This window comes from Capricornis sumatraensis, chromosome 1 (genome assembly GCF_032405125.1).
Source record: "Capricornis sumatraensis isolate serow.1 chromosome 1, serow.2, whole genome shotgun sequence".
In the NCBI taxonomy this organism is placed as follows: Eukaryota; Metazoa; Chordata; class Mammalia; order Artiodactyla; family Bovidae; genus Capricornis; species Capricornis sumatraensis.
Window position 1 is genome coordinate 142,814,841 of NC_091069.1, and position 21,648 is coordinate 142,836,488.

The window sequence follows — 21,648 nt, forward strand, 5'->3', positions numbered from 1 at the left end:
ACTGAGAGTCCTTTGGACTGGAAGGAGATCAAACCAGTCAATCCTAAAGGAAATCAACCCTGAGTATTCATTGGAAGGCTTGATGCTGAAGCTCCAATATTTTGGCCACCTGATGCAAACAGCCAACTCACTGGGAAAGACTGATGCAGGGAAAGATTGAATGCAGGAGGAGAAGGGTATGACGGAGGACGAGATGTTTGGATGGCATCACTGACTCCACGCAATGGACATAAGTTTGAGCAAACTCTCGGATGTGGTGAAGGATAGGGAAGCCTGGCATGCTGCAGTCCATGGGATTGCAAAGAGTCAGACACAACTGAGTGACTCAACAACAAATACCAGCTTAAGAGCAAGACCTTCTGTGAGAAGCAGTTTCAAAATTGTGTTCCCATATTATCTGAACATATTAATACCTGAAGTAATATATATGTTCCCAGATAAAATATTTCTAAATAAATCATTAAACCAAAGACCTGAGAAATTTTATTCATTCATTCAACAATATTTATTAGAGCTTTAGTAACTTGTCAGTTTGTGGCATAACCCATATTGTGACCTGTTCTCTTGACTGACCTACTCACAGAGTCATATTTTATATTTAGTTTGCCTAGGAACCTGTGCTCAAGTAATCTTGTAGCTACCTTAATTCTGCTTCAGGGTCTATCTTACAGGTTAGAACCGTAACAATAGCATTTCTCTGATGGCCATATCATTTCATTACTTATTTTAAATTATTGATAGTAGGGTAGGTTGTACTTTCATGCTCAGATAACACACATAGAAATATATTTCTTTGTAATCTTCAGACTTTCTATGTAAAAATAATTTTAAACTAAATTAGTAAATGTTTCTTAATAAGATATGCAGAAATTAAACTTTCTGTCTTTAAATTGAAAGGGCTGTGCTGTGCGTGCTTAGTTGCTCAGTCACGTCCTACTCTTTGTGACCCCATGGACTATAGCCTGCCAGGTTCCTATGTTCATGATGATTCACCAGGCAAGAATACTGGAGTGGGTTGCCATACCCTCCTCCAGAGGATCTTCCCAACCCAGGGATCAAACCCAGGTCTCCCACACTGCAGGTGGATTCTTTACCATCTGAGCCACCAGGGAAGACCATTATCATGGCAACTACCAATTAATTCTGAAATCTGATTATACTCTGAGTTGGTGGTTTTACTTTATTTATGATTGATTTCCCCTTCAGAAAAAAACTAAGTAACGTTTACATTGTTACCTAAAATTTTTAAATGTAAAAAAAATGTAATCAGGTTTATTAAATAGGAAACAATAACTCATAAATATTTTTATTTTTTCAAAAGCCCCAATAGTTCACTTAGAAGTACATGATTTCTAGTTATTTTTTAAAATGAAATATGGATAATTTATATGCAATAATGAATTTTTATCATTTTAAGATGACAATCACCTTAGAAATTTAATCCAATAATTCCTTATTTTATAGATCAGAAACTTAAGCTCAAAAGAGTTGAGGTTTACAGAATCCTGTTCTCAACTCAGCCTTCTTTCCAGTGTTCCCTAATCTACTAAATAATGCAACCATGTGTTTGCAATAATGTATGGGTCAAAAGAATAGGTTTAAAGAAATGTTTTTATTTATACTCCTATCTTAAATGCTTCATGGTCTTAACATTTTAAAGCCTTTTCAAGACCACCCTAATGGGGAGAGGGAGAAATAAGAAACTTTACTGTGGCTGTCTGAGTGATAGCAGATGAAGGCATCGACTAGAGCACAAACTGTAGTAATGGCAAGGAAGAAGCAGACCGGGGATGTTGAAGAAAACTCCCAAGCCATTAGGATCAATAGAAGAAGATGAGTTTTATAACTGATACCAAACACAAAAATAAATAAATAATACATAAAACTAGGAATCCTCAGACTTCGGATAGCATACCCATTCAGCCTTTTTTTCTCAGTTTGAACATATATCCCCAATATGTGTATAGTTGTTATTTTATGTACATGTACTAATACTATAGCATTTGGAAATATTCCCTGTGGCACAGATGGTAAAGAATCTGCCTGCAATGTGGAAGACCCAGGTTTGATCCCTGGTCCCGAAGATCCCTTGGAGAAGGGAATGGCAACCCATTTCAGTATTCTTGTCTGGGGAGTCCCGTGGAGAGAGGAGCCTGGTGGGCTACAATCCATGGGGTTGCAAAGAGTGGGACATGACTGAGTGATGGACACTTTCACTTCCACTAATACTATATGGGCTCCCTGGTGGCTCAGTGGTAAAAAATCTGCCTGCCAATGCAGGAAACATGGGTTTGATCCCTGGGTTGGGATGACCCCTTGGAAGAGGAAATTGCAACCCACCTCAAAGTTCTTGCCTAGGAAATCCCATGGACAGAGAAGCCTCATGGGCTACTGTTCATGAGGTCGCAAAAGAGTTGGACATGACTTACCAACTAAACAACTATTATAAAACATAAAAAATATGTAGTAAAATAACATTTTAACAGTGTAAAATTTAATGACACCAGTATGACTGAATGTGCTTTATTTTTAAAAAATTTTAAGTTCATATTATTGAAAAATTTTTAATAAAAATTTGCAATTTTCAGTTTTTTGCAATTTGACTAAATTTGTTGTTTCTGAAATCACTGTTTTCTTGAACAGTAACCATTTTTAAACAAATAAACTGAAAACTCATTAAAATGCTCCAAATGAAGGATGTTTTAAACAGAAAACTCTAATTAAGTTTTTTTAATGGCATAAATACAAGCATTATAGTTGGTAATGAATTGGGGCAACAATAGTCATGTAATGATGTAAATACATCCAAACATCTATTTTAAATGATCATGTCCTAAGAACTTTCTTTTTCAGAGTAACTTTCTCACTGTATACTATCTTTCTATATTAGAAAACTCAGAATGCTAATTTTTTCAAAAACATCAGATAAATATTTCTCAGAAACCTATCACAGAAAAGAACAGCAAGTTTGTGAGAACTGTCTTTTTGTATAAGAAAAGTGCATAACATCTTTGAATTTTACCCTTTTTGAAGTACTTTACCATAGCTAATGAAAATATAATAATAAAAGATATGATCATTCTCATTTCCAAGTGTTATAAATTATAAAGAATTTGCTGTGTTTTAAAGTCTTTGTTTTTATAAATCAATCACATTGAATACCTTTTACATTTTTGCTTTGATCTGCTGCAATATCTTGCTTATGAATGAATTTGACATGGTATTTTATACTTTATTCTGGAATCTGATTTCATTCAAAATAAGACATATTTCATAGTGCTTCTACTTTCACAGATTTCTATAAAATCCTAATTTGATTTTAAAAGTTATCTATTATTTAAGTATATCTTCTCTGGTATACTTTTCTGACTGAAGAAACTTTTAACTACCTAGGAAGTAAGATGATGGCAACACCTACTCAGTAATGCAGGGCCTTGCTCATATATAATGAGTACCAGAAGAGTAGAGTTGTACAGATTTTCAATACTGCTGGAGAATTATTATGAATTGAGGTAGCTAGTGGAGGCTTCTCAGTGGGAAGACAGGAGAAAGTTGTAGCGGAGAGTGGTAGGAGAAAAGGCATAGGCAAGGAAGTATGAGATAAGCTTAGGAGACATTAAAAACCAGGCTGGAGAAGAGGAGTCCTGGTGTTCATTAATAGTTGAATGAGTTAGGTTGGTAAATTCAGAGGTCCTTAAATATGAAGTTTAAGTATTAAGAACTTCTATACTATGATAAACAAAAGGATTCAGATTGAGTTTGTGTAATGGCCAGAACACTGACCTGCAGCTACACAGACATGTAAAGTGGCATCAAGTTTGTGAAAGAAAAGTCTTCTGGAACTAAACAGATTATAAATGAAGAGTGAGGAAGTTATGTTTTGTCTCTACTTTGGCAAAGACACAAGGCTGAATGTAAGTTTCCAAGGGAATTATATTTAGCACAATGCAGTGAGTAAATAAAGGATTAAGTTAATATATAGGTCCAAGTTAATACATAGGTTTTTTAATTAAATAAACCTCCTAAAAAATACAATATAAATATACTCTAGAAAAGATAAGTTGTGAATCTAGAGTGATTTAAGTATTTCCATTTTCACTTGAGAGCTTTTAAATTGAAAACCATTCAAAAAAGCCACCATACTATTTAAGGAAAAATGAGCCTAAAGATACTTAAAAACTTTTCTTTCATTCTGTGTCTAAAATAGACCAAAGTGAAATCTTTATTTTATCTCTATTTCCTATCCAGACTTACTTCCCCATAGAAGTGGTCTCCAAAATATGCTCTATTTGACTCAAGGAGTGCACCAAAAACCAAAACTTTCACTTAAATATAATTTTATCTTAGAAAATGAACTTAAGCTAATTTACTAATTTTAATAGAAGGATTGGTAGGAGTGCAAGTATATACTTTATAGTATAAACATTTATGACAGTGCACTTTAAATGTAGGAGGTACAATCAAAACATATGCCAGAGCTGACTGAGGGGTAGCTATTGTTAAACCTACAGGTTATTAGGGTTTTTCTTTAGAAACTTTGAATTACAATAATTAAATAGTAGGTTTAATAATTAAAACACTAGGTTTGAATTGGGGTCTGGGAATCATCTTTTAACAAGACCTCCAAGTGTTATTTTCTGCCAAGTTTAAGATATTAGCAGTAGATCTGTTTCATCATCTTTTGACTTTAGGCCCAAGTCCTGTTTTAGGTCCCACAGTGCTAAGTGCTATATTATTGGTGCCTCACCAAGAGTTCCACAGCAGAGTGAAAGCCTCACCAGTGATTCATGGGCTGGCATCCAGCTCACCTATTTCTTGTGCTTTGGACCAAAAGCCAGCTTGCTGCTGCTGCTGCTGCTAAGTCGCTTCAGTTGTGCCCGACTCTTAGCAACCCCATGGACTGCAGCCCACCAGGCTCCTCCATCCATGGGATTTTCCAGGCAAGAGTACTGGAGTGGGTTGCCATTGCCTTCTCCGAAAAGCCAGCTTACAGTAGCTTAATTTGTATTGGCAATGATATGTATGTCTAGAGTAATTTAGGAATTTATTTACCTTGAGGTTTGAAACTGATTGCCCAGATCACTACTGTGTTCCATGTGTTAAAAAAATCATGGCTGATCAATAACTTTATACCTTATTTTTATGAGTGCTATAACATGCTAACACATGGAAATATAGAAATTAATTTTATGCTAAGCGGTTGGGTGTCCTAAAATTAAATATTTATTCAAAATCTTTAAAAATACTAGAAAAAAAGTAACTTGCATTTATTAAGTATCAGTACTATGTGTTGTTTAATCCTCATAACAATCCTATGAAGTAGGTGTTTGTAGTATCCATTTTGTAGAAGAGTTAACTGAAAAAGCAGAAAGGTTAAGTAATTTGCCCACTGTTTATAGGGTTTTTGTGTGCTTGCCTGCTTATTTTAATTTGGGAATTCCATAAGTAACTTTTAGAAGGTGTTTTCCTGTTTGACTTGGTGGTACTTCTTTGAATGGTTCTTTGTCTTGAAACGTGATTTCTTCTACTGCCTTGTTCTCTTAAAAGACAAAGCCTCTTTCATGTACTTTAACAATGAATGAAAAGTGGCAAATAGATACCACTTTGGGCTACTGAAATAATGAAAGAACATGACAATTTAATAAAAGCAAAATGTTAATTGCCACTTTGAATATGTAGCCTAATGATTAATCTAAGTAAAATTTGTAAATATATATGGTTTTATCCTAAGCTTCGCTTTATAACTAAGTTTTTCATGTCTGAGGGATTTTTTGAGCACAGAAAAAAATTTTGACAATTGTTTGTGTTTTAAGTGATGTGCATTTTATTCCAGTTTTTAGCATTGCCAATGTCACTATCTAGTTTTTTCTTAAGGCCTTAAGTTCAATTTATGCATTAAAAAAAAATCTATCTATACCTTCACTAGATCTTCAGTTAATCTTTTTAAATTATCAAATTCCATGAAATATTTTTAAAAACACCTGACAAAGTACATAATGAATCTAAGATGCATAATCAAATGATTAAATCATGTAAATCTAAGTCTAATAAGTAAATTCAATAAACCAAGTTCTCTTAACATTGTTTACAAACTTATGTTATATATATAACTCATTATGTTAATCACCAGTCTATAAAAACATTTCAAATATCTTTTGTAACCCCCACAAATGCATAGATAAATTATCACTTAATGCCCAACTTATCAATAGTATCTTTATCTTAAATCTAATGCAAAGTCTTCATATTATAGGCTAGATTCATTCCTTCAGCCTGCCCTTTCTCATCTCAAGACTATAAATCTACTTATACAACAAAGTGGAATAAAATTTCCGTCTTCCAGCCTCTGCCACATCTAAGATTCTACATCTGGTATCAGGGACAAGGACCTATACCTACCTGCCAGCCAGAGTCTGTATTGGACAGGGACCTCTTTATTTCCTTCTTATTGTCAGGCCTGCCATTGTTAATGGAAACTTTATGAGCCCTCACATAACTGAACATACATGTTTTATATTTTTGCAGCCCGGTTCTTTTCCTAGGAATGATGCATCCCTTATGTTTTTTCCTTAGGTTACACTTTATCCCTGCTATAATGGGATTTTCTAAGTCCAATTTTGTATAAACTGTGTAACCTTTGGCATTAAAGCCTATTTGTGTACTAATGGGTTTTTGACACCCTAATTAGGTTACTAAAGCAACCCTTTCTCTTTCATAGTTTAACAGCTGCCTTACTGACCATCAGTCATTTTATTGACAATGATGATCAAGTTTAGTTTTTAACCCCTTTAAATTCACAAAGCCAAAATGATTTTTCTCTCCTAGGAATGCCAGAATCACCTCCGCAGATATGGAAATGTGAATCTGGAACTGGTGACTCGAATCATTAGAGATGGTGGCCCATGGGAAGATCCTGTGTTGCAAGCTGTTCTAAAAGCCCAGCCAGCATCTCAGGAGATAGGTACTACAGGAGACTCAAATCTAAACCTACATTTGTGAGAAACAAACACAATTTCATTTTCTAACTAGAGCAGTATTAGTGTTTTTTATTTATAGTACTGAATAAGAGTAATGTATTTTCACATGAAGTGTGTTTAATTTGCTATATTAACCCAGCCCAAGAGTGATTTGACACAAGATTAGGTAAAACTATCTCTGGTAATTCCCTATTAAAATTCAGAGTGTTAACATATTTAGTATCCAGATGCTACTTATTTACAAAGAGTTTGTATTTGTCACTTAAGTTATGTTTTTAAAATCTATTTAAGTAGGAACACCCTTAAAAAAAAAAACAACACTCTGCTTAAGCACATGGAATCTCCCTTATACAGGAAACTCTATGAAGGATGGAGTTCCTTTAGCTTTTGTTTTGATAAACACTAACATATCCTACACCTAGCCCAGTACCTGGTATAGAGTAGTAGGTACTCAGTATCAGTACTTGTTTATTGAATGAATGACCACATGAATGCATAAGTGAATGTATGACTAATTAAATGAGGAAGTAAATTTCAGTTCCAAATACTCTAGAGCAGTATTTCCCAAACTTCCTTCATCAGTAGTTTTGCCTCATCCCCTTACTACCTGCATACCTTTTTGACATCACTTTCTCTCTAATCTAGATTCCTATGAGCCAAAATCTCCTTTTGAAGGCAGGAAGCTCTGTCAACTATTTCTAATTAATTCTTCAAAATATATATATATATATATATTTGCCATATTATTTCTGAGCCCCAGAACATTTGGGTCACTGAAACTTAGAATAAACACAAAAGTCTGGACACATTTGAGAGCATGGAGAGAGCCTATGGAGTGTAGTTATAACATGGCCAAAGGGAAAAGACAAGACCTCTGAAACCATTCAGAGATTGGGGAGAAAACATTGCATACCACCAACTGCCTGAGTATGTTAGGATCTTTCTATTTGTTCCAGGTAAAGGGGTGGGAGTGGGTTGTGAGTAGAACTGAGTAGGGAAGGGGCTGTGATTTTAGGGCTTACAAGCAAGCTGACCCCCAGATACAAGCATAGGGGACAAGAAAAGATGTGAGAGAAGATGAAAAGAGATAAGGCCAGGAGAAATAATGAGAGTGGTGGAATAAGATGGGAAGTAGGACAAGACTAGAAGGAAAGAGCTAAGGTACATGTGGCAGCGGTATCATTGTATAAATATAAGGGAGAGAAAGGAGAACTAGCACTTGATGTGAAGGTCTCAGGAATTAAAAAAAAAAAGTGAAGACGGAGGCAGTAGTTACATCGGAGGAGGAAGAGTTGGATTATTGAGGGAACGTATGAACCGTCAAATATAGGGAAGGCAGGGGTGACAGCCTTGAAGGAATCTCTGAGGAAGCTGGGGAATGTGGCCAGAGGGGACAGGAGCTAAGCAAAGACAGATTCATATGGAGTGAGAACAGGAGAGAAGAGTTTGGATTTTTCAGATAACTTTTAGGTTTCTCTAAGTAGGAGCTAGAACAAAACCATTATTGGTTGGTGTGAGGCTGATACCCTTTATATACACAGTTTATAGGCTTCCCTGGTGGCTCAGACGGTAAAGAATCCGCCGGCAATGCTGCAGACCTGGTTCAGTCCCTGGGTTGGGAAGATCCCCTGGAGGAGGGCATGGCAACCCACTCCAGTATTCTTGCCTGGAGAATCCCCATGGACAGAGGAGCCTGGTGGGTTGTAATCCATGGGGTTGCAGAGTCGGACATGACTGAGCAACTAAACACAGCACAGCTCAGCACATACTATGTATAGTTCTTTGATACATACTCCTTTTATACTTACCCTAGCATACTTCATTTTGGGAAAAGCTGCTCTAGAAGCTCATTAATGTGGATGATTCGACTCTTGTGATCATTAGGGTAAAGATATTATAAACAGAGTTGCAAGGCAAATGTTGAAGCCCAAATAAAACATTATTCATAGGCATTTCAGAAGCTATTGATTAAATATATATAATTAACTAAAACATTTTTGGATTTGAAATCATGAAATATGGGTTCCATTTCCTGCTCTGCCACTTATTTAATTAATTATTTATCCTTGGGCAAGTCATTTGACCTCTCTGAGACTCAGTTTTGTGATCTGTAAAACAAGTATTATATCTGTCATGAGGTTGTTGTTAGGTCTGAATAAACTTATGTAGGTAAAGGTGTTTTTATATTTTAAAATTGTGTAAAACCAAGTATTAAGTTTAGTGATTATCCTTGGACATATATTAATAAGCAGTCCTATTTGACATTACATTTAGCTTGCTTTTTTGTTAGAAAGTAATAACATGTATTTCTTTTATGACCAAACTTTTCACTAATTCAAATTATATTTCACTATAATTAGTCTGAATTAATATGATTTTAATGGCAGATAAGGATTTAGCCTTCTAATTTTACAGTAATGAAAATAATGGTAAGAAGACAAAGTATATAATCTTAGACTAGAAAGAAATTCCAGATCCTGTGTTATCTGAAACATTTTTTAACATTAGAGAACACAAAAAAAGAGTATTTCATGTTTTTTTTTTTTAAATTTTGCTTCTTTCTTTAGATCGAAAAAGAATCAGCAAATATTTCTTGGGCACAGTTTTGTTGTCTTTTATTGCCATTTTTCCAACCATTTAACTGATATATTCTTTTCACAAACTCCTAATAAGGAAAATGCTATTTAATTAAATAGTTGATTTAATTAGATACTACATGTTAGTGCTGAAGTGTCAAAGAAAAATGTTTGAGACAGTCTTTTCTTGAGAGTAATAAGAGTCTGTTTTATTTTTAATATAGTGAACAAATATTTAAGTTCTGAAAATCCACTATTCTTTGAACTACGTGCCAGATACCTAATTGCTTGTGAACGCATACCTGAAGCAATGGCTCTTATTAAATGTTGTATAAATCACCCAGAAATCAGTAAAGATTTGTACTTCCATCAAGCACTCTTCACCTGTCTGTTTATGTCACCTGTAGAAGATCACCTATTCCGGGAGGTACTGTTTGAGATTATGTTTGCCTATTAAACTTACCAAAAAATACATAGCCCATTTTTGGTAAATTCCTTTTACAGTGCTATCAAAGGCCGTAAGATTACATTATCTAGATGTATTCCCTTTGACACCATTTTTAAGCTCATATTGAATTAGCTCATATTAACAAATGATGAAATTAAAAATTTCATTGATAAGCATTATTCATGTTGAGCGAGTTTCTGGTGTGACAGGTTAAATAAAAACTGAGAAGCATCAGGATTTTGCATCTTAATTAAAATACTAAGAAATTAAATTGCAATGTTTGTTACTTTGGTGTTTTTTTAAGATGAAAGAATTAATCTTTTCCTAATATGGACCCTACGTACCTACAAGCTGTGGACATTGAGGTTAAAAGTAGTCATTATAAACTGTAGGTGCTATATAGTGAAACTATGGAAAAACATAAAAATAGTTCTGTATAATTCATTGTCTTTGTAGAAGAAAATTAGAAATCTAAATTCTTCTGAATGCTTAAACATTTTTACAGCTATCTTTCTAGATATTTTTAATGATATGAACTGAGTTTTCTTTTCATCTTATAGCATTTACTGAAAACTGATTGTAAGAGTGGAATTGATATCATCTGTAACACTGAAAAAGAAGGCAAGACTATGTTAGCCTTGCAACTCTGTGAATCCTTTCTTATTTCACAGCTCCAGAATGGGGATATGTACTGTATCTGGTAAGTGTTCATAATACAGACAAAGAAATGGTGAGATGGGATGCAGAAGGAGAATTCGTTAGCAGAATTTATACCTTATTTTTTTTTAAGTTATGTTAAGCCATTTTTCCCCCCACACACATTTATTGTGCAAGAAACAATGCACAATAGGGTTAAAAAAGAAAACGATCAAAAAGAAATGACAAAATGATAAAAAAGAAAATGTGCCAGTAATAACAGTGTTATATTTAAGAAATGTGTTATAATGAAATAATTATGTTTTACATTACACTTAGTTATTTTAAATTTTTTTAAGAGATTATTTTTCAGCGAAGTTTTAGGTTTACAACAAAATCGAGAGGGAAGTACAGACATTTTCCACATACTCTTTGTCCCCACAAATGCATATCCTTCCCCATTATCAAAACACTCACCACAATGGTATATATATATTTTTTAACCAAAGACGAACTTACATTGACATATATTAATCACCCAAAGTCCAGTTTATGTTTAGGGTTCACTTTTGCTGTTAATTATTTTATGGATCTGGACAAACATATAATGATATATATCAGTATAATATCACACAGAGTATTTTTGCTGCCCTAAAAATCCTCTTTGCTCAACCTATTCATCTTTTCCCTCCCACCCCTGCCCCTTATCTCTATGGTTTTGCCTTTTCCAGAGTATCATATAGTTGGAATCATACAGTATACAGCATTTTCAGATTGGCTTCTTTCACTTAGTAATAGGCATTTTAGTTTCCTCCACATCTTTTCATAGCTTGATAGCTCATTTCTTTTTAGTCCTGAATAATATTCCATTTTCTGGATGTACCACAGTTTATTTATCTGTGGTCTACTAAAGAACATCTTGGTTGCCTCCAAGATTCGGCAATCATGAGTAAGCTGCTATAAACGTCTGTGTGTAGGTTTTTGTGTGGACATAAGTTTTCAACTCCTTTAGGTAAATATCAGGGAGCATGATTGCTGGAACTTGTGGTAAGAGTATATATTTAGTTTTGTAAGGAACTGCCCAACTGGCTTCCAAAGTGCTGTACCATTTTTCATTTCCACCAACAATGGATGAGAGTTCATGGTGCTCTACATCCTCACCAGCATTTGTTATTTTCAGTGTCCCAGATTTTAGCCATTCTAATAGGTGTGTAGTAGTATCTCATTGTTGTTTTAATTTAGTTGTAGTTTGCATTTCCCTGATGACATATGATGTGGGACATGCTTTCACATGCTTATTTGCCATCTGTATACCTTCTTTGGTGAGGTATCTGTTAAGATCTTTAGTCTATTTTTTAATTGGGTTATTTGATTTCTTACTGTCCAGTTTTAAGAGTTCTTTGTATATTGTTGATAACAGTTGTCCATTGGATGCGTCTTTTACAGATACTTTTTTCCAGTCTGTGACTTGATACTGTCTTTCACAGAGAAGTTTTCAATCTTGATGAAGTCCAGCTTGTCAGTTATTTCTTTCATGGATCATGTCTTTGGTGTTATATCTAAAAAGGCATCACCATACACAAGGTCTTCTGTGTTTTCTGTTTAGACCATGATCCATTTTTAGTTAATTTTTGTGAAGGGTGTAAGGTCTTTGCCTGGAGAATCCTACGGACAGAGGAGCATAGCAGGCTACAGTCCATAGGTTTTCAGAGAATCAGATATGACTGAAGCCACTTAACACACAAGATCTGTGTCTAGATTCATCTTTTTTTTAATGTGAATGTCTAGTTGCCCAAGCACCATTTCTTGACAAGATATTTGCTCCATTGCATTGCCTTTGCTTCTTTGTCAAAGAACAATTGACCGTAATTATGTACATCTATTTCTAGGCTCTCTGTTCTCTCCCATTGATCTATATGTCTGTTCTTAAACCAGTACAACACTGTCTTCATTATGTTAGTTTATATTAAGTCCTGAAGTTAGGAAGTATCAGTCCTTCAACTTTGTTCTTCTTCAGTATTGTATTCGCTATTCTGGGTCTCTTGTTTCTCCATAACAACTTTAGAATCTGTTTGTCCATATCCATAAAATAACTACCAGGATTTAGATTGGGGTTGAATCTGTAGATTAAGCTGAGAAGAGCTAATAACTTGTAATATTTAGTCTTCTTGTCCATGAACATGGACTATCTCTTCATTTATTTACTCCTTTGATTTCACTCATCAGAGTTTTATAGTTTTCCTCATGTAGATCTCATACATATTTTGCTAGATTCATAGCTAAGTAGTTCATTTAGGGGGTGAGGGGGTGCTAATATGAATGATATTATGTGACTGTTAGTTTTTCTGAGCATTTAAAAACCATTAAGATGTTGTTAGAACATATGAAGCATCCAATTACATGATCCAGGTAATCATGTAGTTCAGAATGTGGTTTGAGAGTATTTTAATTTAAGAGCATTTAATTTAATTTGAGAGTATTTTACTATTAGAGAAAATCAAGAATAATTAGAAAAAAATCCTAATAACTTTTGCCTCCTCTACCTCAGTACACACAGACACATTACTACCAATTTGACATGTCACCAATTCTTGAGAGAAAACTAGGTCTCATTTACCTAACAAAATAATATGAAATGGTATGGGCTATAAATATTTTTTAATGAATGCTTTTAAATTTTAAGTTCTTAGATACTTAAAAGAATAGCTTGAAGGAGGTGTAAAGATAAACTTATTTAATATAGATGTTATAGATTAAAATCTTTAGATTCAGAGATGGAGTCAAAAGCTAGTTAATAGTGTTAGGTCTAGAAACTAGTGGACTTATCTTCTGTGGGACTATACTCTAAGTTAGATTGTACAAATTTTTATTCAAAAGTGTACTATGTAAATTGGAGTTGCAAATAGAGAAGAGGATAAGGAGATAGTGGTTAAGACTTACACTTCTAAGTAGTTTTCAAAGTATTATCATTTCTTGATAGGTAATTATTTTGAAACAATGTACAGTCATTACTATTTAATATATCTTTTCTATGGTAATAGGAATGTTCTCCACCCTTGGCTTTATTAAACTATTTAAGACTATCTTTAGTCTTTCATTTTGACATACTTATAAGTAAACTGGAATCACCTATAAATAAACCAAAAAATGACCAGGAAAACATTTTATTTTCTTCTTTTCTTGGCTAACCAATTTCTACTCTTTAGAGAGGAACTTCAAAAATAGAACAGAGTCTATCTTTCCTGCTCCTGGCCACAGTCACCTTCTAAAAATAGAAGGTGGGTGTGTGCCTCCCAGCTGCCTAACAAAAAAGGACTCCTTAGCCTGCTTCTTTGTGCTTCCTTCTGAGTAGGCTGAGTTCTGATTGCCTGCCCTCTTATTTCTTTTACCTCTCTCCTTTATATTTCTGAGTGCTAGGGTCTTCTTTCTTCTAAAAGTTGATTTTCACTGTAACTTGAAGAGCAGGATTCTTCCAGCTTACAAGGTCTGTTTTGTCTGTTTCATTTTGATCTTCAGCTTGTTCTTCATCTCCCCTTTCTGAGGACAAAACTTGATGTACAGTCCAGTTTTACTCTTGTTTCAAGCCAATGAAACAAGCTACTAATCTAGTTCCTCACCATCAATAATAATATAATAATAACAGCTGCTTATATTGGCTGAGTGCTTTCATTAGTCTGTGCTTATATATAATCTCATTTATTCCAGCAATCTCATGGGGTAAATGAAGCTGAGATTCAAACCTAAGCAGCCTCTACTATTAAATATTATTTACTATAAAATGGGTATAGTATGAAAAAAATCTGTGTGGTAAGGGTGACTATAAATCATTTTATAGTCTCTCTGCAATTAGATAACTTGATGGTTATATTAGCAGTGAGCTACCTGGGAAAAGTGTTTGTACACCAAGTCAGTGCTGTGAGGCTTTCTGTTTGTTTTTTATTTGCTGCACTTGGGTCTTCACTGAGGTGTGCAGACTCTTCATTGTGGCATGCAGGCTTTTCTACCTGTGGTGCGTGGGCTCTTAAGGGTGCGGGCCCTCTAACCTGCAGCATGCAGGCTCTCTAGTTGCGGTGAGTGGGTTTAGTTGCCCCGAGGCATGTGGGATCTTAGTTCCCAACCAGGGATCAAACCTGCATCTCCTGCATTGGAAGGCGGATTGTTACACCACTGGACTATCAGGGAAGTCCCAGTGCTATGTTTTTCGTACGGACCCTTTTTGCGAAAAGAAAACAGAAGCTTCATTAAACTTTCCCTTTGGTCTTCACAAAGACTATCAGTGAGCAATTTATTAAACATCAGTATCTACTAGACATTTTACCTAGGTGTTTTCACTTATCTGTCTTAATGCTTTTTATGTGTAAGAAAATTCTGGATAAAAGAGGTTAAAGCCACACAGCTATTAATAATAACAAAATGGAGTTGGAATTTATTCTAGTCAGTTTGCAAGTGATATCATTCTGTGTCTAACTGGTTCAGGGAAAAGGCAGCATTTATTGAATGAATACTGGGATATTACACAAGCCACATCAAGGGCAGAGATATGGGTGGTCCTCAAAAATAACTGCTAACAAGGATGCTGAAATTGCTGGGGTCTTTAAAAAGTATCTCTGATCTGCCAGTTGGCTTCAGTCTTTCTCTTTGTAGACCAGAAGAATGGCAACACTCCCCAGGCTTCATAGTTTAGAGTTGAGACCATTTCAGGGGTTCGAACTGAACTGAGGTCAGTTTCCCATCCTTAGATTAATATTTTAGGAACAGCGAGGAGGGTCATATAGAAGGCATGGCCACTGAGGTTCCAACCCTGTGTATTAGGGCTCTTCTTAGAGAATGATGGTTCACTGTGGACTGGGTGGTACCATCCCAGTTGGTATATAATGCCTGATTGAGACGCAGGCCTCTTGAGTAGGTCTCATTTATTCTCAATCCCTGTTCTTTTCCATTAGCTCCACTATACAGTGTGTCATTGAGAAGATTTACAATGCATTAATATGTCAGGAAACAGGCCTTCCAAAACAAGGAAGTTTATGAAAGGCATGAAACCAATAAGAGAGATAAGATTTGTTCTGAAATAATTATCACTTTAGTTTGGGGTATTCATGAAAGTTTTCATGAAGAGTTACTTGATAAGGACTTTGACAGATAAGCTCATCTTAGAAATAATTATTTTCCCAGTAGAGCAATCAACAAACAAAAAAGAGAATAAATAAAGCACATTAACTGACACTGAGGAAACCAACCTAGAAGAATGCCCAGGATTCAGATCCTGATCCTTCTGACTCCAAAACCCATGTTTCTGTTGCTTTTAACACCATAAAGCATACTGAACAAGTACTAAATTAAATATCTAGGAGACTGGTAGCAGATTAGTTTAGCAACCCCTACAGAAGTACATATGGAAAATTAAAGGGTCTAAGGTGATAACATTGAGAATGATAAAATTGTGGGCAAAAGTATAATGAAAATTAGAGACTATGAAAAACAAACAGGTTAGAGGAATATTTAGTGTCTTTGGGCAATAGAGGATGAGATGGTTATATGGCATCATCAGTTCAATGGACATGAACTTAGGCAAATGCCGGGAGATGGTGAAGGACAGGGAGGCCTGGCGTGCTGCAGTCCATGGAGTCGCAAAGAGTTGGACATGACTGAGCAACTGAACTGAACTGAAATGGATTAAAGTGATAGAAACCAATCTAAATTGAAATAACCAGTTATGCAGACCGGAGAAATCAGAGGTAGAGATTTGGGAGCATGGTATGAAACCTCATGAGCTTCTCAAAGGAATTCTGTGTGAAAAAAAAAAAAAAGTGAGAGGTAGACTGAAACTTAGGAACACCTACACAGCTAGTGTGAAATGGAAGTGAAATTCTGGTTTTACTTTCTGTGATGCTTGCCATCAGTTTTTTGTGTTCTCTATATTGTCTCTCTAAATAGAGTATGTGCACCTTCATGATAGTTGTCAAACTGTCCTTAGATTTAATAGCTTTATGTGCTGGGCTCAAAGTACATAATCAGTATATTGCTTTTAAAAAATATATATTTTCAACAATTATTTTAATACTTTTTAGACTATGATGCTTTATGTAACTTTTATGACACTTTTCAAAGAATTATAATTTGCTGAAATGTAATATCCAAACATTTCAATTATACCTTACAATTTCCTTTGTCTCAGAACCCATTGCTTGCTCCTGTTGTTGTTCAGTCACTTAGTCGTGTACAACTCTTTGTGACTGCAGCACACCAGATTCCTCTGCCCTCCATATTTTAGAAAAGAATCTACCTGTGAAATATTTTAAATGGTCCATAGCTTGTTCCTTTAAAAGTACTACACTGTAATGGAAGAGCAGATGATGTAAAACATGAAATTTCAGAATCAATGCTATAATATACTTAATAATTTTAATGTGTAGTACTTTTGGTATCTTAATAGATTTAAAAGTATGAATCATTTCTTCTTTGCAGAAAGTACAACATTGATTTCTAAATTTGCAAGTGGATATTAATTTAAAGGTCAAAGTTATTTTTTTAAGTAATCTCATTAATATTGGTACATTGAAATTAGAATGTGTTTTGATCAAGTACTAGAGATGCCTTAGGTTTGTTGGCATATGATTGGGATACATTCTGTACCATTGCAAGTCATAATTTCTGATCTCTCCTTTCCTCCCAGCTTCTGTTAGTCCCAAACAGGTAGCTTTGGAAGTAGCTTGGAGTTAACTTAATATCCACCTACACCCACTTTGTATACATCCCAGCCAGGGCACTACAGAATAAAGGAAAGACAGCTAATGTGTGTATTTGAATAAGCTGTATTTTTGATATTTCTCTTTTTTCTCATTTACAGGGAGTTGATTTTCATATGGAGTAAACTTCAGCTAAAGTCTAATCCTTCAAAACAAGTTTTTGTAGATCAGTGCTACCAGCTCTTAAGAACAGCAACTAATGTGAGAGTCATATTTCCTTTCATGAAAATCATTAAAGATGAGGTAAATAGTATATATTTATCCCTTCATTTTAAGTTAAATTTAAATGACAGTTCACTAAAACTTGTATCTCTTATAAAATTTATTTGATCTTGTAATTGAAGTAACGAAAGATTTTAAGGCCACGTTCTCCATATATTATATACTCCCCTCGCCCTAACCTCAAACTCCCAAGGCACAAAGCTTATACATAAATGAAAATAACTGAAAAAAAAAGAGAGCTAAAAAGCCAATTTAGTGTTACATAAAGTTTTATGTGGGAACAACTTGCTTCTGTAAGAAGCTGTTATCTCTTTTCTTAAAATTAAATAAGCCTGTCACTTTTAACATTATTCTAAATCCTGTTTATATAATCTTAACTAATGTGCAGATGATCTTTGTGTAACTATAGGTAATACCTAATTCACTGTCATAGAGAAATACAGTTCATAGTTTTAAGTTTGATGTTTAGAATGAAAAGGAACAATGAATTCTGAGGCATTTTTGAAACCTAAGGACAAATTTTTTAAATGTTTATTTAAAATAAGAGTAAAAACCCATTACCTGTTTTAAAAAATAGTTCTGAAGCAAGTTTTTCATGGACTACTGGCAAGTGTGTACAGTTCTATAGACATAAAAGTAGATCCTACAGATCTTATTACTTTTTCTCCTCAAATATTAACAGAACTTTGAATACAAAGATAGGGAAGATAAAGCTACCTTACATTTTAGATAGCTCCATTTAACTGAATCTCTATGTAGGTTTCTTTTAAATACATAAGGAGGCATCCATTAAATAATATATTTTAATTTTTTATACATTTATGCATTTATCATATTTATTACTGCATTACTCATTAGATGTATGACCATGTAGTGATCATATTCCCTTGGTACAAAGTTTTGTATCATATTCCCATGATATAAAGCACTGTATCAGAGGACTTTTTTAGGTCCTTTTTAGCTAACTACACTAATAGCTTCATTATTAAATAGTGATTTGTCATTTAAATGCATCATCAAAGTTAACCCCTCGTGCCACCAAAAAATGGAAAAAAAAAATCTATGCTGTAGAGTGCAAATTTTGCACTTAATATTTGAAGTGCATCAGAATCACCTGTAAAACTTTTCTAAAAATAAAGATTTCTGTCTATATTTTTTAAACAAATGATTCTCATCTCAGATGGTAAAGAATCTGCCTGCAGTGCAGAAGACCTGGGTTCAAAACCTAGATTGGGAAGTTCCCTGGAGAAGGGAATGGCAGCCCACTCCAGTATTCTTGACTAGAAAATCCAATGGACAAAGGAGCCTGGAGTGCTACAGTCCATGGGGTTGCAAAGAATCAGACATGACTGAGTGACAAACACTTTCACTTTTTACCAAAAATTGAGAGAGACTTACAGAAAGTTTAAAATATAGGTGAAGTTCAGCCAATTATCTTAGAACTTTCTCAATTTCACATGCATGGTCAACATAAGAATACATGATAAAAATTCAAAGATGAAATAAGTATTTTAAATGTGCTTAATTTCTTATCCACTCTACTAAAAACATTTTTATCTGATGGAATAGATCATTCATATGCCTCAGTGCTGTGAAAGGAGGCACAGGTAATGCTGTGTGAGTTCAGAAGGAGATGTTACAGATAGCATATCTGAAAAAGCTTCACAAAGGAGGATGCTTTCACCTGGGTGTTAAATGATAGAATAGGATGATTCTAATATTTGTAGAGGACTTCATAGTTTACAGAGCCTCTTTTCCTCATTTTATTATTTGGTTCTCATAACTGTCCAGTGACATTAACAGGAGAGTGTGGATGGGGAAACTAATCAAAGAGTTCAGTTGCTGTGGGGTTGGGGTTGCTAGAGATCCAGAAAGGACTGAATATTACACTAAAAGTTGAAACAATTCCTAAATGTAGTGGAATTGTTAAAGGCTTTCAGGTTAGAAAGTAGCCTTAGCCTGTTCCCTTTTGTGATGATCCTGAAATTTTTTTAAACCTCAGCAACTAAGTACATTATAATTTGTGAAGAAAGGTAGAGGATGCAGATAGAACTTGGGAGAAAGAGAATGAATTGTCTTGAAGTAGTGGATTTGAATTTGCTGTATCTGGAAAATTTATGCATGTTTTGTAATTGACCATAAGAAATTATAAGTAACAATAAGAAATAAGAAATTTAAATTCAGAAAAGGATTGCAAGTTGTAAATGGTAGATTTACAGAAGACTAAAATTGGTATGAACAGTATGAAAAGACAAAATGATAGAAAACTGAAAGAGGAATTCCCCAGGTCAGTAGGTGCCCATTGTGCTACTGGAGATCAGTGGAGAAATAACTCCAAAAAGAAGGAAGGGATGGAACCAAAGCAAAAACAATACCCAGTTGTGGATGTGACTGGTGATAGAAGCAATGTCTGATGCTGTAAAGAGCAATATTTCATAGGAACCTGGAATGTTAGATCCATGAATCAAGGCAAATTGGAAGTGGTCAAACAGGAGATGGCAAGAGTGAATGTCGACATTCTAGGAATCAGCGAACTAAAATGGACTGGAATGGGTGAATTTAACTCAGATGACCATTATATCTACTACTATGGGCAGGAATCCCTGAGAAGAAATGGAGTAGCCATCATGGTCAATACTTGGATGCAATCTCAAAAATGACAGAATGATCTCTATTCATTTCCAAGGCAAACCATTCAATATCACAGTAATCCAAGTCTATGCCTCAACCAGTAATGCTGAAGAAGGTGAAGTTGAACGGTTCTATGAAGACCTACAAGACCTTTTATAAATAACACCCAATAAAGATGTCATTTTCATTACAGGGGGCTGAAATGCAAAAGTAGGAAGTCAAGAAACACCTGGAGTAATGGGCAAATTTGGCCTTGGAATACGGAATGAAGCAGGGCAAAGGCTAATAAGAGTTTTGCCAAGAGAATGCACTGGTCATAGCAAACACCCTCTTCCAACAACACAAGAGAAGACTCTACACATGGACATCACCAGACGGTCAACACGAAAATCAGATTGATTATATTCTTTGCAGCCAAAGATGGAGCAGCTCTATACAGTCAGCAAAAACAACACCGGGAGCTGACTGTGGCTCAGATCATGAGCTCCTTATTGTCAAATTTGGACTGAAATTGAAGAAAGTAGGGAAAAACACTAGACCATTCAGGTATGACCTAAATCAAATCCCTTATGATTATACAGTGGAAGTGGCAAATAGATTTAAGGGACTAGATCTGACAGATAGAGTGCCTGATAAACTATGGACGGAGGTTCGTGACATTGTACAGGAGACAGGGATCAAGACCATCCCATGGAAAAGAAATGCAAAAATGCAAAATGGCTGTCTGGGGAGGCCTTACAAATAGCTGAGAAAAGAAGAGAAGCAAAAAGCAAAGGAGAAAAGGAAAGGTATAAGCATCTGAATGCAGAGTTCCAAAGAATAGCAAGGAGAGATAAGAAAGCCTTCCGCAGCGATCAATGCAAAGAAATAGAGGAAAACAATACAATGGGGAAGACTAAAGATCTCTTCAAGAAAATAGAGATACCAAGGGAACATTTCATGCAAAGATGGGCTCCATAAAGGACGGAAATGGTATGGACCTAACAGAAGCAGAAGATATGAAGAAGAGGTGGCAAGAATACACAGAAGAACTGTGCAAAAAAGATCTTCCTGACCAAGATAATCACGATGGTGTGATCACTCACCTAGAGCCAGACGTCCTGGAATGTGAAGTCAAGTGGGCCTTAGAAAGCATTACTACGAACAAAGCTAGTGGAGGTGATGGCATTCCAGTTGAGCTATTTCAAATCCTGAAAGATGATGCTGTGAAAGTGCTGCACTCAATATGCCAACAAATTTGGAAAACTCAGCAGTGGCCACAGGACTGGAAAAGGTCAGTTTTCATTCCAATGCCAAAGAATGCTCAGACTACCGCACAGTTGCACTCATTTCACATGCTAGTAAAGTAATGCTCAAAATTCTCAAAACCAGGCTTCAGCAATACGTGGACTGTGAACTCCCTGATGTTCAAG

General features: G+C 35.1%; 1 protein-coding gene across 1 annotated transcript in view; it reads left to right on the forward strand.

The window, feature by feature from the left end:
* The window catches only part of ZNF654 (zinc finger protein 654), an 86,085-nt gene that overhangs the window by 58,941 nt on the left and 5,496 nt on the right, over nucleotides 1-21,648 (forward strand). The window contains exons 4-7 of the mRNA XM_068981866.1: nucleotides 6,826-6,961; nucleotides 9,778-9,980; nucleotides 10,562-10,701; nucleotides 17,485-17,626. Coding sequence (XP_068837967.1) covers nucleotides 6,826-6,961; nucleotides 9,778-9,980; nucleotides 10,562-10,701; nucleotides 17,485-17,626 — 621 coding nt within the window. The remainder of the gene's footprint in view (nucleotides 1-6,825; nucleotides 6,962-9,777; nucleotides 9,981-10,561; nucleotides 10,702-17,484; nucleotides 17,627-21,648) is intronic.